At 38.6% G+C, this 26,921-nt stretch overlaps 1 protein-coding gene across 1 annotated transcript in view; it reads right to left on the reverse strand.

Moving 5' to 3' along the window:
* Window positions 1-627: 627 nt before the first annotated feature.
* ARHGAP15 (Rho GTPase activating protein 15) overlaps window positions 628-26,921 on the reverse strand; it is a 565,257-nt gene continuing 538,963 nt past the window's right edge. The window contains exon 13 of the mRNA XM_069473002.1: window positions 628-924. Within this exon, the coding sequence (XP_069329103.1) occupies window positions 741-924 (184 nt within the window). The 3' untranslated portion in view covers window positions 628-740. The remainder of the gene's footprint in view (window positions 925-26,921) is intronic.

The following is a 26,921-nucleotide window of genomic DNA, read 5'->3' on the forward strand; positions in this document are numbered from 1 at the left end:
CACTAATTTTGCCTCCAATTTATAAGATAGTAGTTTATGGGACTACAAATAGTATTTATAAAAAAACATGTCCAATGGCATGTGCTTTGAACTGTCATTTTTCTTCAGAAAAATTGCCATTCAACATTGTTGTATTTGTAAATTTCGCCATATAGCACTGAGAATAGCTGGACTATATTTACATATCCAAGAATGTTCTGGAAAGATAAAATATGTCTGTTTTGGTTGAGAATCAGATATCCTTCACTCTATTTAAAAATTATTAGCTTCTACCTTCCCACCTCTTTTAGTTCTGCCTGTGTACTAGGAGGAGTATGTGGACATACCTAAGGCAGCATGGATATTGAGAAGGTGCACATGTGTGCACACGCACCCATACTCTCAACCACACTCATGCATCTGCATATACACAACCACACCCCAGGAGCCCTGGAGCAGCATTAAGGCAATTTTGGGGTATGTGTTGTGCTCTGAACATTATTTCATAGCGTGAGGCATGCATGATGTGCGCCTAAAAGGAACAGCACCGAAGGGGTTAATGTAGAACACATATAGGCAAATATTGTCAATTATTTTATTCAAATGTTTAGAACTTAAACACAAAATCGTCATTAAGTTTTCACAAAATGAGGCATCTGTCACTTGAAAAGAAAAAAATATTTCAGAAATATGTTTACAGAAATGTAAAAATATTAGGCATCAAGACAGATGTGAACATATTCAGTAACTTGTCTTGTCTGTCAGTCTTCCTCCGAGCCGAAGATCTTACTGTACTCGCTCAGCATGAGCTCAGCTATCTGATTTTGGTAGACCATGTGGATCGCCATGTTCCCTGTTTCATTTTCAGCTCGCAGAAGGGTGGGTCCAAACACAATCCCTAAGCTTTGGGTGGACATGAGGTTCTTGGAGGCTCTGGCCACTATCCTGTGGAGAGAATGAGAGAGAGAAAAATATTCCATTGGAATTTGAAGTGAAATTGTGGATACTTTGGAATTATAAAAAAAAATTTTCTTGTTCAGGAAAAACAACTAACTTGCAATACTATGTAATCATCTACCCTTTGTACTCTACTGTATGGAAATAGAAACTATGACTTTGGGGGTAAGGATACTTTGCCTTGTCTAACCTTTTACTCCTATAGTACATGGGCATCATGGGTACTCAATAAGTATTTGTGAAATGAATGAATAGATTAAACAGCAAAAATTAATGTGGAGTTAAGATTTAGCTTTTGAAATGCTTATCATCAATGCAGGAGACAAATGAGACATGAATAAAACAAAATAAAAGGAACAATACATGCATAATTAATAATCAAAGGTAGACATAAGGACTGAGAAAAATTTAAGTTTTTAGCAATTAGAGTGTTCCTGGAAAATGCTAACTGGAATATGTTTTATAGAAGAGGTAGGTTCTGAGACATTTAGGTATACAGCAAAATTCTAAGTGTCTCCATTCATTTGGACAGCCAATTCACCTTATGCTATGATAAAATGCAGAATCCTATAGCCCTGTGGTCCCCAAACCCTGGGCCACAGACCAGTACTGGTCCGTGGCTTGTTGGGAACTGGGCCACACAGCAGGAGGTGAGCTGAGGGTGAGTGAGTGAAGTTTGATCTGTATTTACAGCCACTCCCCATTGCTCACATCACTGCATAAGCTCCGCCTCCTGTCAGATCAGCGATGGCATTAGGTTCTCACAGGAGCATAAACCCTTCTGTAAACTGCGCATGCGAGGGATCTAGGTTGTGCGCTCCTTATGAGAATCTAATGCCTGGTGATCTGAGGTGGAGCTGAGGCGGTGAGGCTAGCGCTGGGGAGTGGCTGCAAATACAGATTATCATTAGCAGAGAGGTTTGACTGCACAATAAATGTAATACACTTGAATCATCCCAAAACCATAACCTGCCCCAGTCCATAGAAAAATTATTTCCGTGAAACTGGTCCCTGGTGTCAAAAAGGTTGGGGACCGCTTCTGTAGCCTTAGCACGGGGAAAGAATCCCACTGGAATCAAAGAAACATTTGCTTGTGTGAGGACTGTATGGAGAGCAGCAACACCAATAAAACATTAGGATTTGGCTTTATGAATGGCAATGCCTTGCTTGTTTCAACACGAGACTCCTGAAAAGAAAATAAAGCCTCATCCTAAAAATGGAGACTTAAAAAAATAATGCTTGTTCTTACAACTGAAGCCTACTTGGTTTTATATTAAAATTCAGAAAAGTGGGGTTATAGTGATGGTAAGGAAATAAGGATAGCTTACTGAAGGACAGGGTGCTACGAAATGCTAAACTCTTCACTCTGCCAGACATCCCAACCCAAGGGAAATAAATGTGTAGAGAATAAAGCAAGGCAACGGAATTCATTACTAGACAGCGAGGTCTCTGACCTCAGAGCTCAGCGTGGAGCGTTGTTGAGTTGGTTGGACTTTTTAGAAGAGTCTGTTTGGCCTATGTAGGTCTATACAGTTCTGAATCGTAAGAGGCAGGAAGATTTGCATTACAGGGGTCCTCCCATCCTCGGGGGATACGATCCAGGACTCCCAGTGGATGCCTGAAACTACAGATAGTCCAGAACCCTACTGCCAGCAATCAGAACACATTTCTGTTCCAGTCTTCTGCTCACATATGGATTATTACACCTTTTCTATTTTAACTAAGCACTTACCACGTGTTGTGGCTGTAATTTTTGCAGTTTGAGGTGCAACAGCAAAACTAGGAAGAAATTCTTTTTCCCTCCTCACAATCTCATGAATGGAAGATTCGTTCTTACTGCAGATCTTAGCAACCTCAGTTGATGATTTTTGTTCTTATTAAATCAAGAATTTCTCCCCTTTTTCTTAAAGGAAGCACTTGCGAGTCCTTATTGGCACAGCTGGGTTGCCGGCATCAGTACTCTTGTGCTCTGGGGACACCATAAAGTAAAATGAGGGTTCCCTGAACACGAGCACTGCCACGTGACACTGTGACAGTCCATCGGATAACTGAGAGGACTAAAGTGACTATCGGGCGTGTACAGGGTGGATATGCTGAAGAAAGAGACGCTAAACGTCCCCGGTGGGAGGGTTTGTCACGCTCCTCAGAACAGTGTGCCGTTTAAAACTTACGAGTTGTTTATTTCTGGAATTTTCCATTTTGTATTTTCAGACTGCAGCTGACCTCAGATGACGGAAACCTTAGAAAGCAAAGCTGCAGATAAGGGAGCACTGCCATTTTTCTTTCCCTTCACAAACTGAATCTCTGAAGAACCCCTTCTGTGACCACAAGGCCACGCCTTCCCTCTCTTGACAGAGACTCAGAAGGGCAAAGGCCACATGTGCGCTGACTTGTACCTGCCCAGGGCAAAAGCTCGTGGCATGCACTGTGGCCAGCAAAATGTACTTGACCTGACCAATGTAAACCATAAACAACAATGGTCACAAGCATTATAATCATCTCATTTAAGCAACATAACAATCCCATGAAGTAGCTTCTATTATTAAGCCTGTTTAACAAATGAGAGCACTGAGGCATAGAGTGGCGACATGGCTGAGGTTGCACAGAGCTGAGGTTCAAACCCAATCAGCCTGGTTTCAGCACCTGCAGAAGCATCATTGCCCTGCGTGTCTTATGACTCCTGGGCCTAATAATTGGGCTGAATTTTCACTCTGCCACCCTCCATGTGATTATGAGATTCATTGTAAGAGGGTCTGAATTTTCATTCCTCGCTGTAGAATTGTGATTGACAGCCTGGTTATAGTAGGTTTCTTGTAGGCAGAATGACTCTCAAATTTGGATTGAATATTCAAGATATTCGGCCTCCCACTTCCTTTTTCTTCTGCTTTAAATGGAGAGCATTTGCACCTGTGAGCACTGTTGGCATGGCTACATTTCTGGAAGGCATTCTCATATTTTTAGAGTGTCAGTGAGTTATCTGAGACTTCAAATTTAAAGTTTCCTTTGGAATCTAAGAAGCTATCTATGCCACTTTGCTACTTCATTTACCAAAAACCGGTTGAATGCTTTAAGCATCCTCCTACCTGTAACATGGGCAAAGGCAGTGGGCCTTTGCTTTTCTTTAACATGCTGATTTATCTCAGTTTAAGATCTCTCTTGAGTCACTCCCAGACATGCATATTGTAAAAGTCATTCATTAGAAGAAGATTCATTATAAAGGAAATATGTGTTTTTCTCTTTTGGTTTTAAATTAATCCCTTTTTATACTATTAACTCCTTCACTGACTCCACCACAATAAAAAATTGTTAAAGGCAAATACGGAGAAAGATAACATAAATAATCAATGGAGTATCTATTAGGAGCAAGTTGCTTTAACAACTTTATCCATTGGAAGCAAAGGTCTAAATTGGTAAGATTTGTCTAGCAGAGAACAGGGCTCAGAGATCACAGGCCATGGAGAAGACAGAATCAAAAGCAAGAGAGTATTGACGTGTGAAGGCAAATGGTCTCTCTAGGGCATCTTGGCCAACAGGGTAGCAGAAGAACATTATTAGGACCTGGAGTCCAGGGAGCCTGAAAGGCGAAAGGATGAGGTAAAGATAGATTGAGGATTGGACATATATTATAATTTCAGTTGGTGGCAGGGACAGTGAAATTTAGGCTAGCTGGGAGCCCAAACTGAGTCACACCCATAAAGGTGAGGCTAGAAATCAAGGTCAGTGTCCAAGAGCTGGCTGCTGCATGGGGAAGGCACGGCTGTCACGAGGTTATGGGGTGGAAGCTGGAAGAGGTCTATAGTTTTGGAGGAACTTGGGTGGGTGGGGGGTAACTCAGCTCTCCTGGGGGTACCAGAAAGATACAGCTAGCTGGTAGAGCTCTGGCCATTAGGAAAGAGCAAGAAGGTTGGAATGGGGCTAGACTATTTCTCTATATATTTCTTCAGAGTTATATTTTTCCTGATCAGCAAAAGGCCTGGTCTTAGAATCCAGAACCGGGTCAAATCTAGAGGAAGGACCGAGACTGCAGTTTACTAGAAGGAAGAATCAGACGCTAGAGCTGCATGTACAGGTTCCCCTTGTGGGAAGGCTTCTTTATCTTATCTGGTGGGCTTCATCACAGGAGGGGACTCCTGTAATGAATTTCTGCCAGTGTATCAGTTTCCTAAATTTCCTGTGGACCAATGTTCATTTTGTGCCTTTATGCATGTATTAAGTATGGAATATTCGTTCCACCTCAAATCTGTATCCGTTGTGTCCATTTCTCTGCATGCTTTTCTTTGATTTTAATAAAACCAAATTGTGAGTGCTTTAAAACAATCTTATCATAAGTAAAATTTTAGAAATAACACAGTTTAGTATTCTTGTTATATTTGCATTACTGCAGGTTAGATTTTCTTGGCAGCTTGGAATTTTTTTTGCCTATGTTGGAAAAATTAAATTACTTATAATAATTTTTAGAAAATTCAAATATAATTAAGAAAGAAAGTTAATGAGAAAATATAGATGTATATTATACAGAATATATGCTATCTTGTTTATTCACTGTTACAAAATGTGTGCATGTGTGTGTATATATATCTCTCTATATATAAATTGGCAATTTATTTTTTGAATATCAACCAAACAGTAGATAGTGTGTTAAGAAATCACAGTCTTTAGTTTAGAAAAGATGGTGAGGGTGAAGACCAATTTGGGGTAGAAGTCACCAACTATGGAACTATATGATTCATGTTGACAGGCAAATATATTCTCATATTAAAGTTTAAATTAGACTAGACCCCTTTCTAATAGACAGTGGGGATAGACATTTCTAGCAAAGAAGACCCCCAAATGAGGATGTCTGGGGAAAATGTATCAATGCTCTTATAAACTTCACCATTCAAATGTGAACTTATATATTCCCTACCTCGCTAGACTACTAAATGGTTAAGTGGTTGATTTAGAACCACACAGGGAATCAACCACAATTTCAAAAATATAGTTAGAATACTATCCTGCAAAATTATTTATATCTCATTTTTTTTTTACCTCACATCGATAGATATCATAATTTTCACTCTTACTGTGGGGACCAGCTGGGCATTGCAAGTGCCATTATTTCTGAAGGCTTCAACTAGTAAAACATATGTAGAAGAGAAACATAGGCTACTGAAAGAAATAAAATCCCTGGATGGGAAAAAATAATTCAGTCTCGTATCTAAGATGGGAAACTCTCAAAAACAGTAAGTTATACTTCCAGTAGCTTAAACTATAGCTGAGTTGTATTACTGGAGGGGAGGATCTAATCCAGAAACCATATATTAATACATTTTTTTTACCATGGGTTTGGCAATACCTTTCATTAAAACGGAATCTGCAAAACATCATTTCTGTGACATGCTTCACAAAAAATGGCATTCCAAAGTAAACGTTTTAGAGAAAATTGTGTGCCATTTTTTTCTTCTTAGACATTCATAATGCACAAAAGTATAATAAAGGCACTGAGAAGTCCTGCAGAAAAAAATATCCCTGCTCATCTTTGTTTAACTTGTGTCTTTCCTAAATTACTTGCTTGTCAAATGGTCATACACAGATCTTCTTTCCTGAGTAACACTGATGACTGTATATTAGGAAATGCTTCTCTAGTGTGCTTTGCTAGGGGCCTACTATACATGTCTAAAAATGTAGATTTTATCCTCCTATGCTGTCCTGGCTTCACAGTTCTGTAGCACCTAACTCAGAAAGAGGTCAGATTGTGTTCACTTCTGGCTAGTTCCACCCTTCTGGTAGGGCTTAGATTTCATTAGCCCTTAAACTCCATGACAGTGTTGTAAATTTTGAGCAACAATTTAACCTGTTTTCAGCAAGGAACAAAAAGAAACTCCCCTTTATGACAAAACAAAGCCTAAAAGGCAAAAGAACAAATCTGAATGAGAAAAGTAAGGGCAAAGACACAGTTGAGAGACTAAGATACAGTGAATTTGTATGTGAGCAGGAAGGTGCAAAAACATTTAGATCTTCTGTCCATATTTGGGAATTCTTCTTGATGTGTGTTTACTCACCATTAATTTACACTCAAGAAATCCTTATAGCAAAGATATCTGATTCTAAGCAACATGAAGAGCTCAAAGTTTAGTGCCTATGAATGCTTAACTGATAGGCAAACTGCAACTCTTTTGAGAAAGGCTATTAATACTGCTTAGTCTAAAATAATCAGACAAAAATAATTATGATTTTTTGAATTTGTTCATGAAGTAGCACTTCATCTATATTCATACTAAAAGCAATTCTTATACTGCTAAGTAAAATTCAAGTTTACAAAATCTTAAAATGAATAAGGATTCATTTTTATGGCAAGAGCTGAAAAGTGATAGATAGTTTACAGCATAAAAAGAAGAAATGTCAGAGCTACCTTTTGTCAGGCCCAAATGAAAGGAGCAACGATCCATCAATTTAAGTTTATTTTAGAAACAATCTATAATCCAGTGCTACAGATGTTGGACCCCAGACAAAAAAAAATTCCTCTCAAAAAAGCCTTATGCTGGGTAAGGTTTTCCAAAAATGAGCTGAATTGCTAACTCAAATAAATTTCTTAGTTGAGTAAAATCATAGCCAAATGACTCAAACTGAAAGAGAACTTTACTATAAAACTAAAAATTAATGCTGAATTAAGAAGACCAAAGCATTTAATAATAGTCCAGCTCTAAACAGATTTATGGATGCAAACTTCCTTTTAAGTTTGTGCTTTGCTGTTACCATAGAGACTTGCAAAGCACGCTGAAAGCCACATAACTGCCCGCAGGACAACTCTCAAGTCATGGAGGTGTGTTAGAAATGTTCCCCTCCCTATCTCTGGAATGCTGTGATTTTCCAATACACACAACTTTCGGATGCTTTTACTTGAATGAGGAGAGTGTGGTGGCAAATGTATTCCTGCCATCAGGTCACACCTGGCTTGCAAAATATAGCTCAGCCACTGCATGTGAAATGCTAATTGTGACTTTGACCACTTAACTGAAGAGAGGCTGTTAAAAATAGAATAAATTTTCAATATGCTCAACTTATGTTTCCTATGTGCTATAACTATTTTGGGGGGGATCCATGCTAACCATATGTTTGCCTACCCTCAATTTGCACAAACTATACTGTTATCTACACTGGCCTTTTTATAAGATTGGGGACTTACAGAAATTCTACCTTTTTTAAAGTTATAGTTGTAAGTCAGAAACATTTTCAAGTATTGCAAAAGTAAGAGAACATTCGCAAGTGTTTAACATTAGTGTGTTTCAAGGTGGTCATTCACAGATAATTTAGCCATATTTTTGTATGTCAATTTATAAAGCCATTGGTTTAAACTAATTGAGAAATCTCTTCAATTTTATATCTAAACATCAGATCATTATTATTTTCCAAAATGAGTTAATAACTATCATCCTACATGGGAATTACTGCTATATTCTGACATTTTTGCTTTTGAGTAATCTTTAAGGCCACGTGTATACAATTCTCTGAAAGCACATTATAGAAAAGGCAGTTGGATATTGATAGCTAACATGGTTTGATTCTTTGAATTTATTGAACCTCATTGCATTAATTTCAATACAGAAGATTGAAACATTTTCAATTATTCACTTTTTCATATTTTTATTGATTGGATGTTATAGAGATATTCTAAAGTATCTTTAAATCAATATTGAGAATATTTAATAAGATGTGACGATTAAAAAATAAAAAAATGCATAGCCCATAGGCATGAATTAATAATTTATTTCTAGTTGGAATATATATTCTGTAAGGTGACAACAACCACAGATAAAATGGAATATCAGAGCCAAACCCCTGACATAATACATAATATCAAAAAGGAACATTAATGTACCCCCATAACACTCCAAAATAAAAAAAATTTAGACATGAGACTAGCGAAACTCACTAGTTTAAAATGAAAAAAAAGAAAAGTTACTATTTGTTGAATACATTCCATGTGCTAACCACTGTGCTTCAAATATATCACAATTTTTAAAAGCAGATTTAAAAAGCAGCTTTGATTTCTTTTCTCTGATTATAAAGGTAAAAAGTAATACATTCTATTAGAGAAAATTTAAAAAGTTTAGAAGAGTATAGTGAAGGAAAATAAACACTGGTAATCCGATGTAACCATTTATTCATTCATAAAAATCTATTCAATACCTACTGTGGGTTGGACGGTACTCTGGATGTTGGGGATGGCGCAATGAGTAAAATAGACAAAAAGTCCCTACCCAGAAGAAGCTTATAATCTGGTGGGAGAAACAGACAACAAACAATACACTAATCAATGTAATCTGATTTCAGGCACTGAAGTACTTCAAGAAAAACTGAGAAGAGAAATAGTTCTTCCACTGACCCTGGGGAGCTTTTTGAAAATCCCGATGGTCTGGAATCCATCCTCAGAGATTCTCATTTACTCAGTCTGGCCAGGGGCAGGCTGCTCCCATTTTTGAACAGCACCCAGGTAATTCTCATGAGCACAGAGTGGTGGGAAGTGCCACATGGGAGCAGACAGGGTTCTCAGGGAAGCCTTCTCCAAGGGAGATTTGGGCAGCGGCCTGCTAAGGTGCACATAGCAGGGGAAGAATTCCAGGCAGGGAACAGTAGGACGGCACTCTAGTGGTGAGCCTGTGCTTGGTGGTTCTAGGAACGGAGAAGAACATACGTAGTCTGGCTGGAGGCCAGGGAGTGAGGGGAAAGAGGTAGGAAATACTTGGGGGCCTTGGTAAAAATTTGGGATTTAATGACATGTAATGGGAATCAGTTCTTGGGTTTTGAGCAGGAGAATGATATTACTAGCATTTAGAGATGATATTAATGTTTGTATAATTTATCTACGTACGGATTTGAGAAAATGCACTTTTTATAATTCTGTATCCGGCATTTTCCACTTCTAACATGAGTAATTGCCATTTCTTATATATGTAATATATATCATTTAGTCATTACCTTATATGGGAAAGAATGAGTTGTACCTTATGATTTCTTAGCATAAGTGAGATTGATAAATGAAAAAATCTTTCCACATACCCTTCCTCCATATTTTGGAATATTTCTTTAGGCAGTGGTCTCCAGCTAGGAGTAATATTGCATCCTTCTCCCCCACTCACCCCCACCTCCTGCAGCCCCTGAGGCATCTGGCAAAATCTGAGGACATGTTTTGATTGTCATGACTGGGTAGGGTGGACAATTGCTACTGGCATCTAGTGGGTACCAGCAAAGACTGCTGCTAAACATTCTACAATGCACAGGACAACCTGGAACAACAAGAATTATCCAGCCCCAAATGGCAATAGTGCTGTTGTTGAGAAACCCTGCCATAGGGTAAAATAGTAGAAATGTAACAACTAGATCAATGGTTCTCAAACTGTACCATCATCATGATAATTTGGAAGGTGTGTTAAAACACAAGTTGCTGGCTTCCACCCCCAGATTTCTGATTGGGCAAGTCTAAAGAGAGACTTAATAAACTGCATTCTTTACAAGTTCCCAAGTGGCAGTAATAATTCTAGCCAAGGACCACACCTTGAGAACTAGCACTGGATCATTAAGCTATGGCTCCTCTTCTCTTAAAATATGATAACATGTGGGAGGATCTATTAGTCCTGTTAGCATTATCGTTTGTTATTATTCTTTTTAAAATAATTGCCATAGGCAAAAGATGATCTGTCATTCTTTGAATTTAGGAAAGGGGGGAATGAAGAAGTTAACAAAAGCAAACAAGCAGTCATGTGTATTTTTTCTTCTGTGAATACCTTCTGCCCTTTTTGCTATGAAAATGTATAATTTTATGTTTGTGTATTTAACCTATCTTATTTATTTTGTATAGCAAAACTAATGTATAGTCTTTGAAAAATAATGTACTAATCAGAAGTATCTAAAGTAAAAGTAAAAATCTACCCTGTTTTCTAGTTAAACTCCTTTATAACTATAATTAACAGATGGGTGTTCCTTCTGGATGTTTTTCTACCCATCTATCTATCTATCTACCTATCTTTATATATATATATACACACACACATATACACACATATATGTGTATATATAATTTTTTCTTTTTAAAAAAGATGAAATAAAAAAATACATAATGTTCTATAATTTGCTTTTTCCCCCTTAACTATATATCATGGGCATCTTTCCAAGTCAGTACATATAAAAATACCTCATTCTTTTTTAAAAGTTGTTACATTTTATAGTATGGAAATACCTTAATTTATTTAACCATTCCCCTGCTGGTGGACTTTTACGTTGCTTCTAATTCTTTGCTATTACAGACAATGCTCTAATAAATATCCTCTTCTATATGGATTTCTAAGTTTTAAATGTATTAACAAGAGTAAATTTTCATTATTTTTGTTGCACTTACATCTCCCAGTGCTTGTGTTCCTTAATTTTATTTACTTAAATTCTAATGTAGTCATATATACTTCTATTTCTTTTGGAATTTCTACTATTTTTTTAAAAAATGATAAAATCCATCCATTTAAAGTGATCAGATAAATATCAAAGTTTTCTCCTAGTTTTTTAAAAAATGATTTCATATTTAAACATATGCCCTAATTCATCTTAAACATATTTTAGTGTGGGAACTCTGATAGTAATTAAAATTTATTTTTTTCCTAAAGGCTAATTTCCCCAATAACACTGGTTGAATAGACCACCATTCTCTATTGATTTGTGGTGCTACCTTTTCATGCAGTTTCCTACACCCAGCTACACACACCCTGGTATTCTTGTGCTGATAATGCCAGTGTATTCTGAACCAGCACTTTGCTGTTTAAATCACTCTATCTTCATTATGTATTAGGAATATTTCTCCTCTCACTTTTTTCTTTTTTTTACCAAAAGTAAAGGAAAAATTTCAGATGAACTTTTTCAGATGAACAAAATTAGCCTGAGAAAGAGTGAATAATTTGATCAAGGATACACAGGAAGTAAGTGGCAGAGCCTAGTTTAAGATGAAGATCTTTTATTATTCTGGGATGTGAATATTCTTTCTGCAAATAATTAAGATCCAAGAATTTTGAGTTTGAAATCAAAGGGCTTCTTAATGGTGAAGACCTGAGACCTGAGGAAGACTTTGGGAGAGAAGTGAGTCAGAGTCAGCAAGCAGTCTCAAGAGAGGTATTTTGATTGTTTTAATCACATAATTCACATCCAAGGACATATCTACACAGATGAGAAAGGTATTCAGATGGAAAAAAAACCAAACTAGTATGTTTTTAAAAATTAAACTGTCCCATTATTCTCCAGATTCACACTTTTTTAAACTTCTGAAAGCATTTATTTTTTTACTGTGAACATAAATATTCTGTTAGCAAAATCATTGAGAATTTCAGTTATGGTTTCCCTTAGGTGTTTTCCCTCAAGTTTTAAAATGGTTTTCAGCAGTAAAAGAAGTCTTAATTTTTATTCCCTGAGCTCTACTGCTATACCAATAACCAGTGATAATATCAACATCCTTGGAAGATGTTGCTCTGCATTTAGGGGACAAAGGCTAGAAAATATATTACATGTTGGTAGTATTTTTAGAAAGAAAAAAATTACAAGACTGTCATTATTCTCTACTTGAATTTGTCCAACAAAGCAGTTTAAAAACTAGTATGTGCTGGTTACATTTTATGCAGAATATTGAATGTTGTGCATGGATCAGCATTAATTAAACCAAGCAGAATAATGCACCTAATTATAAGATATTAGTGGAAAATAGAGAACTTAAATATTTGCCTTGTGATGTTAGCTAAACCTAAAAGGAATCCTTTCAGTATGCAGAGTCAGAATTCCTCAACTTCTTTCTTCATATAGGTGAAGAGAAGAGCTACTTCACTTCTCATTAAGGGTACCTACATAAAATCCTCAGATGTTCTCTTGAAAATTGTCTCTTTGTTTTGGCCGGGCGCGGTGGCTCACGCCTGTAATCCTAGCACTCTGGGAGGCCGAGGCGGGTGGATCGCTCGAGGTCAGGAGTTCGAGACCAGCCTGAGCAAGAGTGAGACCCCGTCTCTACTAAAAATAGAAAGAAATTATCTGGCCAACTAAAATATATATATACAAAAAAATTAGCCGGGCATGGTGGCACATGCCTGTAGTCCCAGCTACTCGGGAGGCTGAGGCAGTAGGATCGCTTAAGCCCAGGAGTCTGAGGTTGCTGTGAGCTAGACTGACGCCACGGCACTCACTCTAGCCCGGGCAACAGAGCGAGACTCTGTCTCAAAAAAAAAAAAAAAAAAAAAAAAAAAGAAAATTGTCTCTTTGTTTAAATAAGGGTCCCAGAATAGCTGAAAGAGAATCAGTTGCAATTTGGGTACGATCATGCTTAATTTTACTTTTTCAGAAAAAGTAAGTTTTAGATACTTTCTTTAGTGACTTGACTTCTTAAAAATTTTTTAAAAAATTTGAGACAAGATCTCTCTGTTGCCCAGGCTGGTCTTGAACTCCTGGGCTCAAGCAATCCTCCCGCCTCAGCCTACTGAGTTCCTGGAGCTACAGGCACGCACCACGGCACCTGGCAGTGACTTGACTTTAAGAGGGACACTGTAAAACTAGCGAGCACCAAGGTGAATATGCCCAGCAATGTGTCTCCTAAATGGAAGAAAACAGGACCTGAAGGTATTTGGTTTGTAGAAAAGAACAGGTAGGGAAGCCATGATGGCTGATTGCAGGAAGCAACGATACGGAAGAAAAAGTAAACTTCCCTCTTGTAATTCAGCTGTTGGAATTGGCCCAGAGACCAATTTTACCTTCATATGAAAAATTAGTGTTGTGAAAATAGAAAAGGCTGCTTTAAAACAGTCATGGATTCACGTTTACTATAGAAAATTTAGAAAATGCAGACAAGTCAAAATAAGAAAATAAAAATCACAATTCCTCCACTACTAAGATTTGGTATAGATTTTTTTCCTATATATACTGGAAATGTACTGAAAGCGTCTATCAAGGTTATTAAATACTTTATATATAAAAAGGCCACGAGTTCCCCATCAGAAGTATTCAGGCAGGATATTTGCAGTTCCTGTATTGGATGGTAGGTTGAATGACCTTTGGAGTGTGGTTTGGGCTCCCAGAGTAATGACGAAAGAATGGACATTCTGGGAAAGACAAAGTATCATTCGAGACAAGACGGGATAATATATAATAACCGAGGTTTCTTCTCCACCCTTCCTTGTACCTCTTGCCTTTCCCCAAGAGTCAGTCAGCAGCATTTATGGCCTCAGCGGAGGGGTGATACAGCAGAAAACCAGAGAAAGTGCTTTTGATTTTTGCAAGGCAGGGCATTTGAATTGCAAAGGACTATGCCTTTGAGTTTCAAAAGCCTAAGTGCCAAAGGCCTCAGAGCTGCAGCCAGCTATGGCCTAATCAGTAAATTGGAAGGTAGATGAAGAGCCAGGCTGCTCTGCTGCCAGACTAGAGGAAGATTTTCTGGACCGGGGGAGGGAGAGTCACAGAGAGCCGAGACTTTGGTGAGGTCCCATGGAAGTGGCTCAGTCACGAGTCCTTCCTAATCCTCTTCCCTGGGTGTGCAGGCTATTAGAGGATTTGAGGACACTGAGATCAGACAGACCCATGTTCTTATCCTTGGGGAAAACCTAGTAATATGGCAAGATCTCAGAGCTGCCCATGCCCAGTATACCGGGAATGGTTAGGTAGAAAATGCTGTCTGGTATATCGAGGCAAAGGTGGTCTGTGGTAGCTTCACAGAGAACCCTGAATGGTTACTGAGATCCAGACCTGGGGCTGGAAGTTGGGGATGATGACTGAAAATCAGACGGGAATGAGGACCAAGAGCCAGACACTTTGTATCCTGCTAATCTGCTTTAATATCATTTTTCAGTGGAATGTAAGTGCCTTAAGCACAAAGCCTTTGTTTTTGCTTTGTGCTGTCTCACTGGACCAAGACTAGTGTTTGGCTCATAAGTACTAGGTGCTCAGTAAAGATGTCGACATACTGTACAAATGGATGCCCTTCCTACCCCCAAATGCTCAGGCTGTACATAACCCTCCAGAACCAGAGACAACCCCGGGAGAAGTCTAGAATACAGTTTGAATTGACTAAATTCAAGTTATTTAGACAAATGGGGCCTTGAAAGAGAAATTAGTTTCAATCATAGCACAATAATTACATTTCTTGCACAACTGAGTTTCATATCCACTCTGAGAGGACAAGAACATGAGGGCAGAAATGAAGAGAGCTAATATATCCTGAGAGCCTGCTGAGGGCCTGCAATCGTGCACGGTGCCTTTCCTTCCCTCCACTCTCTGACAGTGAGTTTCCAACATGTACCCAGTTTGAACAAAACTGGTGAGAGGAGTTTAGGATAGAGAACAATTTTTATCGGTTTATACTACAGATGGTGCGAAGATAATGACACCATTTTTGGGGGGCATCTAAAATTTGACCATCAAATTCTATTTTTGGTAAAATCCTCGATGCGTCTGTAGAAATACAAACACTTTCAAAAGGTGTACAATACTTTGCTCAAAGAAGGAAAATTATTTATTTTGCTTTCACACGTATGCGTTTATCATCTGTACTGTACTGGAGGAATGAATCGTGCCAGTTTCTGCATATGTCCTTGTAAATATGAATGCTGGGCTAACTCATGATTCTAGAGCCCAGCACATTCCATGTTGTAAGAAGTTCTATAACATGAAATGTCTCATGTTTTAGGGACCACGATCAAGCATTTATCAAGTCTTTGAAAGGAGGCTCTGAGTCTACAGGCTGCTAAGGGACCATTCCTACATTTATCAATTTGATAATGAGGGTGGCTGCTTTGGATGCAGAGATGGGCCAGTCAGGTGCCCTTTCAAGGAAGGACTTCCTGCCTAGTCGCAGGGTTAGCAGATGGCCTTTACTGTCTTCTCCAGGGTTTGCCTCAGTCACAGTGAGCTGCTTCACTCAAGGCCACTGACTGATCCCACAGTGTAAGACTGGACCATTCCTGTCCACTGTGGGACAACTTTGACAGGCTCCATGTACTCTGGAGCTCCCCATGGTGCTGGCAGAGGCTTTATTGGGTCTGCACCTTGGTTCAGTTTCTTCCTCTGTCCAATCCTGTTGCCACCTTCTCTTTCTACAGAGATTGAGCCTTAATAATACCCTGAAGACACTGAAATAATAGAGTCCCGGTAGTGGAGATTAACTGCTAGAAGCCAAGGAGGTGCAATTTTAATAAGAACCAGCAGGGCCGGGGGTGGTAGCCAAAGGGACCTGATGCACAGAGTGTTATGAAGATGGTCACTAGAACATGGCATCCTCAAGAGCAAAATAAATGGGCAGCCAAAGAAGATGCTCTCCTGTTTATATCATTGTATTAGAATGACACAGGTAGTCACTGTGCTATAAGCTACTGCTGCTTCCTGGACACATGGGGCTTCTTGGGTCCAGGGACCAGCAGTCAAGGAGCAGAGTCACTGTGTAGACAGGTGCAATTAACACTGACCAAATGGAGGAGGTAGGATTGCTGTTACACAATGGGGACAGGGAATAACACATGTGGCACCCACATGCTCCACATGGGGCCTCCAAGTTCTCTGTTGCTCAGTTGTGATGGTTAATGGACAAGGTGGAAATCCTTGTCTGAGAAGATGTGGTGAACAGTAGCTTGGACCACTCATGGAGGAAGTCTGGGACACTGCATCAGATCAGCCACGTGACCAGTAGAGGCCATAGCTGAGGTGAGCAGTATCTAGAATAGACAGTAGAAGAAGGAGACAAGGGGCTGAGCTCAGGCCTAGCTGCACTGTAGGGCTCTTACATCATCCTTCTAAAGCTTCTTCAAAGGTATTAATACCTCTCAGAGATAGGCCACAGCCAGTGACTGATCTCAGTGAGTATATCAAAGCCAAGCCATCCTGGTCCACCTCGAGACAACTGTGATAGGCCCTAGGTGCCCTAGAGCTCCTGTGGGTGGCCAGACTTTGTTGGGTCCACAGCACAGTTTGACTTCTCTTTCTTTCCCATCCTGTGCCACCTCTTCTTCTGTTGGTGCCATGTTAAGATACAACCTGTGACAGTAGCCATGAGCTCTGGGGAACCAGAGAAGTTACCATAGAAAGAGAACTGGTTTGTGAAAGAGAAAACCTGAAATCTAATCCAGAGCCTAGGTCTGACCAGCCCTGTGTTCATGAATCATTCTCCCACTTGGAATTCATCTGAATCACCAGCAAAGCTGGGGTAGAACCCTCATACTGTATCTGTAGAGTACTTTATATTTTCCACAATTGTTCTGGTCATTCTAGGGCAGAGATTCTCAGTTCAGCCTGCATATTAATATCATCTGTGGAGCATTCAAAACCATATCAACGTCTGGGACTCATCCACAGAGAATCTGTCCCAAATGCCCTGCAGTGAGGCCTGAGTATTTTTTAAAACCTCCGCATGTGATTCTGTTGTACCGGGTAGGAGAGAACCACTGTTCAAGGGAAAAGCTGGAATCTCAGAATCTTTAAGTGCTAGTTCTATATGTCCTGACTGTGAGCTCTTAGACAGGCTTTAGCAGTTCTCTGAGCCTCAGATTCGTCATTTAGAAAGTAACTCAATGGCCAAAATGATCTCATGGGTTGTTTAGAAGATTAAATAAAAAATATATATGTGAAAACCCTTTTGCAAACTATAGGAACATTAATTTTTATTATATGTGATTACCTTTGCTTCTGTCAATTGTTATTTGATAAACAAGGAAAGGGAGATCAGGACTCACTGGTTTTCCATCCTGGCTAGAGCTTTTAAAGAAGAAAAGGGATTGCACAGAGATTCTGATCTGGTAGTTCAAGGTTGAGGCCCAGGACTCTGAGTTTCTATGAATCTTCACAGCTGAACCTGGTGTGCAGCCAGGGTTAGGGACTTCTTGGTTAGACGATCTGTCTAAAGTTCATATAACTAACAAAGTCAAAGAACAAGGACTCAACTCTTGACCTTTCCTTACCTCTCCAGAGTTTTATCTACTATTGATACTATCCATGGTGAGTTTTCATTCATGTACGTACTTCTTATCATAATATTATATATGTTAGTCATAAAATATCATAATAGAGATAAAAGGGATTTTAAATTTAAAACATTATATAAATATAATGTGCTCTGATTATTAAATGTTAAAATAATTACTCCTATCCCATTAGAGCTAAATCATATGATTTGTGTGCTTTTAGTAAGTAAGGGGTGAAACTCTCTAGCTAACATAAGCTATTTTTAAGATTATACGAACCAAGCATAAATTAAACAACGTGACACCAAGGCTGAAATAATGTAAGCAAGCACCAAATGAAACATTTAAGTGAATTCAAAATAGAGTAATGTACTGTTACCTACTGTTATCCTATCTTGAACATGCTGACTTAATGTAGCATCGTGAAGGAAGGGAATAGAATAGAGACAGAGAGAAGGCTAAAGAGAGAAATGAAGATCATTTTAGTGTGATCATGACCAGGCCATTCATATTTCTCGTATAGCCTGGAAACAACTGCATACTTATTGGAAGATGTGACCTTTAAATATTCGTTACTTGCAAAAAGACAAATATTCTAGAAGCCGGGTGTTAGCCTGTGGAGTCATCTGTCCTGCATGTTCTTCGATCGGAGGCTACTGCAGGCAGAGTGCAAACTGTAGTTGAGCAAACGTGTGACTTACTCTTTACATTTCCAGACTTTAGGGTAAGCTCTCTTTGACAGCTCCGTGATTTCTTTAACACAGCAAATCTTTAATCAGTCTAGATACGTTAAAATGTGATTTTTTACAGTGAATTGACCTGAGTTGAGTACTTGAGTTGAAATGTGTATTTTTTTCCCCCTCTCAAAAGCTGACTTGTAGGGAGAAAAAAATCAGATATTCTATGATATACTTTGCCTTAGTGACAAGATGTTTTGGGGGAAATCATCCAAGCTTGAAATAAAATCTTTATTGAAAGTAATTCTACATTCATGCCAGTCAGATACATTGTCGGATTAGACCAGACATCCCAGGGGAAAACTACGGGTATATGCACCAGGCAGAGTGGATTATTTGGACCTCCTGTCAGTTTTTAACTTCCTGACAATGGCTGAAGCATTCACGGCAGCTACAACTCTGTTTTCATCTTTATTTTGAGAGAAAGTTAATATACTTTACCTTAACTATGCCAAATGTACTGGAAAATAACCCAGTAATAAGATATACCCCGCCTACCCAGTGATATCTGTGTGTGGAGAGCATTTAGCTGTGCATTTTAAAGAAACAAATAGAAGCAGCAAATGACTGAAAGATATTGTGATTATTTTTTCTGCTTGAACTTTAAAATTTTCTTGGCAAAGCCTCCTGTGCGCTGCCTTAAAACCAGTGTGTATACATAATCATGGGGCCAAGTAAATGGCTTTCATTGCAGATTCTCTTCAAATGGCAGGACGGCCCTTTTTCTTTTTTCTTTTTTTTCTATTAGAGTGATTCAGTTATCAATGTTATTTGGTGTCAAAAAGAAAGACACAGGTGTGCCAGGTGACATTTGTTTCCATTTAGAGAATCAACAACAGCTTAGGATGTCACTTTTGAAAAGGTCATAGAATTGCTTTTTGGACATAATTAACAGTGTATCCAAAGAAGAGAGAAAAAGCATAATTTCAAATTTGGAATTATATTCTGATTCATGGTGAAGACAACATAGCAGTGTAGTTGCAAAGGAAAGGAAAAGACATTACCTTCAATAGATGTTTGATGATAACCACATTCATTTGAAAATTCACAGCTTAATTTCGCAATTACCATCTTTTGGTTGTATATTCTAAACTTAACTGCTCTCATATCACCAAAGAACAGAAGCAAGAAGGTGAAGTGGCCTTTGTCTCGACTCAAGTTTAAGGACAGAAATGATAATTTAGTATCATGTTGCAGAAAATCACAACATATTCCCCCAGACAAAAAAATCTCAAGGTAAAAAGAACTATATTTCCTACCTGAGAAATGACTTGGCTGAAAAACTTAAAACTGAAGTTTAAAAAACTTCAGTTTTTAAGCTAAAAAAAGATCATGAATGTCCTTGAATAGATGAATGACAAGCAACTGTGGTATAGCCATACAACGGAATATGATTCAGTGATAAAAAGAAATGAGCTATCAAACCATAAAAAGGTGTAGGGTCATCTTAAATGCATATTGCTAAATGAAAGAGGCCGATCTAAAAAGCTTACATACTGTATAATTCCAAGTACCTGATATTCTGGAAAAGGCAAAACTTTAGATGCAGAAAAAGATCAGTGGTTGCCAGAAGTTTTGGGGAAGGGAGGAGAGGATGAATAGCTGGAGTACAGGGGATTTTTAGAGCAGTAAAAATACTCTGTATGACACTGTAACAGTGGCTACATGTTATTATACGTTTGTCAATACCCATTGTGCAGAACAAAGATTGAAACCTAATGTAAACTGTAGACTTTGGCTGAAAATAATGTCTCAATTCTGGCTCTTCGGTTGTAACAAATATACCACACCAATGCAAGATGTTAACTACAGGGGAAACTGTGTGTGTGTGTGTGTGTGTGTGTGTGTTTGTGTGGTGGGTGGAGAGGAGGTATATGGGTATATGTACTTTATGCTCAGTTTTTCTATAAACCTAAATCTGCTCTGAAAAATAAAATCTATTAATTAAAAAAAGTAAAAAAAAAAGTTAATGAATGTAGATTGCATCAATTCAGAGTTCACAGGTCAATTTACCTGCTCATCTATCCTTATGGCCACACACATCTGAATTATTTTGCACTTATATGACTACCATTTTTATTGTCACATCTATGCCAATCACAATACCCAAAATCATATTTAAGCATGTCTCTACAAGGAAGCCTTTAAGAATCATATTCTTATCACTTGCTTATTTGCTTTCTTGGCATTTAAACATTCAGATTGTATTACATTGTTGTTGACATGTTTTATTTTTATCTCCAAGTTATTTCATGCACATATGTTTTATCTCCCTCAATTAGATTGCAAAATCTTTGAATTGAGGTGGCGTGTTACCTTCAGCTTTATTCCTATTTCGTTTGTAGTGGAAAGTTTGGGCATTCTGTAACTTCTTGTCATTATAAATAGCTTTTGCTTTTTGCATGGCTGACAGGTTAATCTTTTCCTCAGCAGAAAGGGACTGGACTGAGCAGAAATGATGTACTCCCCCAAATTTTTCTATCTGCAGCCAGAACAATGCTGCCCACAGATACTCTACATATTAGTTTTCTCTTAAGTCCAAGAGGGAGAGCAAAGTTCAGTCAGGGAAGATGTTGAGTCCTTTTCTATGTCATTTATCCCTGTTTTTCTCCTGTCTTCTCATTTTTACTTTCTTTGAAAAAAAATTACAGACGAGAACTGGAGAATATAATTTAGAAATAATACAACAATATCATGTAACATTCAGAGGGTTTTCTTTTTTAAAAGGGAATTCAGTAAGTGTAAAATATCATCTATGGATGCTCCATTTTCAAAGGTTTTATGAGTTAGTGTGAAAATATTTTAGTTGGTGTCAAAAATAGAATGCAGAAGTCATGAGGTTTGCCTTGAAAAGTCTTCATTCCTTACAGACAATGTCTACATAATCCAGATGAGAATTTATACAGAAGAGAATGTCTAATAACCCATTTCACTGACCTGAAGGATTGTGTGGAGATCCATGAGGCCAACTGACCCAGAATACCACAGGAACTTGGACAAAACAGGTGATTCTATGAAGAGGCTTGAGCCTCATTTACGGCATACCAGTTTTAATCACTGGAATGAAAGATCAACTCATACAAGAAAACAGAAAATTTGGTTTTCTCTCCTGACTCCACTTTTTACTACCTGTAGGATTTTGAGCATTCAGCTAACCTTGCTCAGCCTCAGTTTCCTCATTTGGAACATCAGACAGTTGGGCTGGAGGATTTCTAATTTCCTTGTGCTACAAATCCCATTGTTTAACAATTTTAAACACCTTTTTCTTCCTCTAACTTGAAATAATTTGTAAGGAAAGTTGACAAGTGAGAAAACACATTGCATAGCCATCAATAGCAAAATAAGAACCCTGAAATGTAAGGGGTTTGTAATAATCTATTGCATATATGTGTATATTTTAAATATGTATCTAGGCATACTTTATATATTATACACAGAGTGTGTATCTTCATTATAAGACATACATTTACTTATTAAAATGAAGAATGAAATAGAAAGGCAGAAACTAGGGATTTTTAAGGAAACAAGACATGAGTCTCCTGTTCTCTTGGAAGCATAAAGTTGTATAGGTAGTCTGCATTTTTTTAATAATATCTGCATTGGATGAAGGGACATGACTGTAGCAGATGAAAGACACACAGGTGTGCTTTACCTGCCTGATGGTGGCTGCCTGCTCTGTAGGGAAGGACTCTGAAGTTGAAGCCACAGAGCAAAAGGGTGATATGCTCAATCAGTAATGTCTACATGGGCTTGGGAATGGAGAATGGTGGCACACGTGCCAGGAATGTGCCATTCAGTGGAAAAACAATTTCAAAAGGTAACCAGATACATCTATAGAAGTAATACAAGGTATTCTTGGATGAGAAGGAATCTGGGAACTGGAGAGGCAAACTGCTGGGGGTTTGGAACCATAATACCCTCAAGTGAGCAGAGAAAGAAGCGAAAATTATAGCTGGGGAGAGGTATCAAAGTAGTGAATTTAGGAATATACTAGAAGTAATTTACAAAGGTAAATATTTGAAGCAGATTTTGGAAAATCCATATAAATGGGACATGTCTCGGTGATCCTTTCAGATTATCACATATAGACCTGCCTCATTTAAAGAAAAAACAACCTTACTGTATTCACAGTATGTATTTTAAAAACTCAGTTCCCAATGGATGTACATTCTCTCCCTCCCCATGTTTTGTTGACTTTATAATCATGAAAAGATTAGGCCTTTCTGCGGTCATATGAACAGAGAGTCTCAGAAAGGAAAAATATAGTCTCTCAATGATTAAAAAAGATCTACTAATGTCAGTTGTTAAGTGATAATTTTATTACAATAATGATCATAGAGAAGGAAGATGTACAAGGCTGCTGAATAAAACAGGGTCAATGGATTCTCTGTGTTTTGTGTTTATACATTTGTACTCTTGTATGGCGCCTCACTGCAGTGCCTTATCTGGATTACTAATATGACAACACTCCTGATTTATTGGAGCTCAATTAGGTTACACAGTTTGATTCATTTCAATTGGATAAAAAAACTCTTGTTGAATCTGAATTCTTGCTTTGCAATGAACACAAACTCACACTCATTATTACTTATGATGCTTTTCTTTATGGATGAAGTGCTTCTCAGCCAAGTGGTGGGAGTCACCCAGCTGATGGCCGTAAGGAAAGGCAAACACTGTCAGTAGAATAACATCCTTAGCCAAGTGTTTACGTTGGATACATATACAATGCAGAACTGTTCTTAACTAATGATACAAAGCTGGCCTCCCCAAGTCTCTCCTTTCGTATTATTCTTTGCCACCCATGTGTTGAACTAGATTTTCTCAGGACCTAAGCCCCACCCTAGAAGTAAGTTCTGCTTCTTTGCAAGCTGGATTTATTCTTGCTGGCTTCCAAGTGAACATCATACATCAAGTAACTGTGAGTTAGCTATAAATACAATTGTGATGTGACCGTTAATGCAGTTTCCCGAGGTGATTAATTTATGTACAGAGACTATCTTAAACAGTGAAATGATCTGGATAATTTGATATTTTTAAATATTGTCCTTTATGATCTTTTGTTTATATTTTCTTTCTGAATCTATCAGCTCATTCTATTCTCAATAAAGTTTTTTTAAACCCCTCTGAAGGCAGAGAGAACATCTAAACCTTCCTACCAAGAACTTTATTTTCTTTTTTCCTCTTGTTCCAACTTCCCTTGTTTTAGATTTTCTCCAATCTATTGTCTGGAATGTTTCCCTCGGTTTGCCGAAATCATGTTTTCCTGGTATTCTTCTGACCAGATATCCCCTTGATACGTGCAACACCACGCTGAAAGATCTGGCCAATCACTGGGACGGGGGAACAAGGCAGTGGTATGTCAGGAGTGAGGTGAAGCCAGATAGATTAGAGAAAAGTGGGTGCAACTCAGAACATGGCTCTAGGGGCAGAGAAAGGCCACAAGAAAGAGTGAGTACTGAGGTGATCCTAAGAGATAAGGTGGTAAAGCAGCTTAACAAAGGCCAAAGGCCAAAGGCAGAGGAGGAGCAGTATTCGCAGGAACACTGGGAGACTAAGTCAATGTGACACTCGTAGCAGGAACTCCCTACTCGTGACCAGGTAGCATGCCCCTCGGTAGGTAGGGGTGTCTGCCTCTGTGTTTCCGCACCTGTCCTGGGAGTTAGCTGCTATCTGATAAAGAAGCTAATGTGTGTTCAGTCCTCGCCTTGTTCCACTGAAGTGCATGATCTTATTTCTCCTGAGAACAATGTTATGATATAGGTACTATCATCATTCCCATTTTAAAGATGGAAAACTTGAGGCTTAGGGAGGTTGCACAGTGCCACGCTGAATGGCTGTGCCAAGACTTACACCCAGGTCATCTGCATCTACACTCTGAACTCTTCCTGTGCTGCTGCTGATCTGGCCTTCCCAGGGCTCTTTTGGTTTCTTGGGTTGCTGTTCTTTTCCCTCAGTCACCAGTCTCTTCAGTTTCCAATCAGATATCCCTTGTCTCTATACCCAGAGCTCTGAGCCAGCCTGTCCCCCTCCTTCCCCCAGTCCCAGCTCACTTAACCCCAGCCTGGGTCACAGCCCCAGGCCCCTTGCTTTCCTGGCAGGAGAATAAAGACAGCTGGCAGTGAGAAAAGTCTGTGAAGGAGAGTATGTGCAGTCGTGGTTATGGCTTTGCTGTCTGAGAACTCCCTCTGTCAGGGAACTGCATTGGCTTCCCACACTTGCTACATGGACAGATGTTTTCAATTATTATCACTGACAAGCCTCCAGGCCAGGTTCCTTTCTGATTGGCTGTCACTGGACTCAGAGGGGAATAAAGGAAACTGAGGCTAGGACACAAAACACCTCAGTCATCACTTTAATCATGTTTCTCCAAAGCAACTGGTTGAGTTGGACAGTTCACCCGGAATTGGAATCCTTTTGTAAACACAGACTCAATTTCCTTTTAAACCTTTCTTTCATTCTGGTTTCAATTTTTCTGACCATAGCTCTTCTGACATTATGAGACAGTGAGACATTTGTCATTTCTTTACCAATTCTTTCCTTTTGTTGTTCTTCCAGAGTTTTGGGTACAATCAGAATATAGTGGGAGTTATGACTTGGAGAAATTTAACTTAATATTATTAGTCTTTTAGACATGCCAGTGCATAGTCTTCTGCAAAAATGACTTGGTCTGATCTGGAAGCACCAACATCATCCTATGTTTCCATTTGCAATCACATGGGAAATGTCCTACCCTAAGTCAGAAGCCACATCTCATGTCAGTTTTGCACCAACCCCAGAGCCATTTGACACAACTCTCTGGCATTACCAGGTCTGTTGTCTCCCGTCTTCGCTAATGGTTAGATCTACCATAATTACCCTGATTTCCTTTCTTTACTATTGCTGGTGTGTTCTAAGGAGATCCAATGATCAACTGATCCCATGGGAAATCTGACAAAGCATTGGCATGGGCAATAATAGCAAAAAATGTACACGTCGGTCTCAAAAGCCTCCCGCTAACCCTCTCCTCTTTGTAACCTCTTCTTCAATGAGATCAGTTATATTTGGTACCACTGAGCTTGTCACTGTTCATTGTTTATTCCTCCCTTCCTGTTTCTATAAATTAGAAGGGAAAATCAGATCATCAGGTGGATTAAAGCTTTCTAAGTTCATTTTTAGTTCCCATTCTTCATGCCATATATCTGGTTAGAAAAAAAGGTACTCAAGATGCCCCAGTGTTTCTGCATATTAGTTTTATGTTCTTTTGATGTCCTGAAATTCGGTTGTGTGTGGTCCGTCCTGGTCAGGTCTCCAAGCTGCCTTGTCTCTGTCGCCATTTTAAAACAATAGCAGCAGACGTGCAAGTCACCCAGCGTATTTGGTAAAAGAGATAAAACTCATAGCCGTGATTCTTGAAGGCCTAAGTCTCCATTTTAATTTCTGAAAAATGTCTCTTTGACTTTCAAACTAAACTCTTTAGTCTAAGCCCCAAGATAAAATATTATAGGATGTTAATTCATCCTTTTCAAAAAAGGCACATGAGGGTTAAAACATATGCTTCCTTCTTCACTCAGAAAAAAATTCATTCCAACCTTTTTGGGGGGATCACATATAGCTCTAAAACAGCTGAAGCTAAAAACATCAAAGTTGGCATGACTTCAGTTATCACTGAATCAGGAAGATCAAGCCAAGTTTTTGAAGAAAATGGTTGAGCATTTTAAAAATAAAAGGAGTAAAAATGTTCTCTCTGAGCATGCTCAGTGGGAGATTTTAAAATATTTTCTTTAGGTCAGCTTTATTTTGCTCATTTCTTTGGAAATATTTCAACATGAGCTATCTAATTAGTCCTTATTAATATTGTTCACTAATGCTCCAGCCGAGGCCCAAGTGCCTGTCACCTGCCAAGGTGATGTTTTCCCCGTGTCTGCCAAGGCACCATTACTGGTCAATGCTGGTGAGTTGCTTTGGTCCTTTTATATTTTTGTCTTTGTTTGCTTCAGTGATTTTGGGTGGGCCATGTATGGGGGAGGGAGACGAGTGACAGGATGTTGAAGTGGTTTCACCACAATACAGTACACTGAATATAGCTGCTAAATCCTTGCCTGGTTTTTTTTTTTGTTTTTGTTTCTTTCCCCAATTAACCACAACTTCAATATTTCTGACCAAAAAAAAAAAAAAAAAAAAAAAATGGATAGGACGGTTTTAGTATTTAAAAAACAAAAGGTAGTTTAAGTCAATGCTCAAACACATAAATAATAAACTCAAACTGGAAGCTGAGTAGATCCTGTGTTTATCATTTCCCGAGAGACTCTCACTGTCTTTTGAGGCACTA

Source organism: Eulemur rufifrons, chromosome 1 (genome assembly GCF_041146395.1).
Source record: "Eulemur rufifrons isolate Redbay chromosome 1, OSU_ERuf_1, whole genome shotgun sequence".
Taxonomy (NCBI): domain Eukaryota; kingdom Metazoa; phylum Chordata; class Mammalia; order Primates; family Lemuridae; genus Eulemur; species Eulemur rufifrons.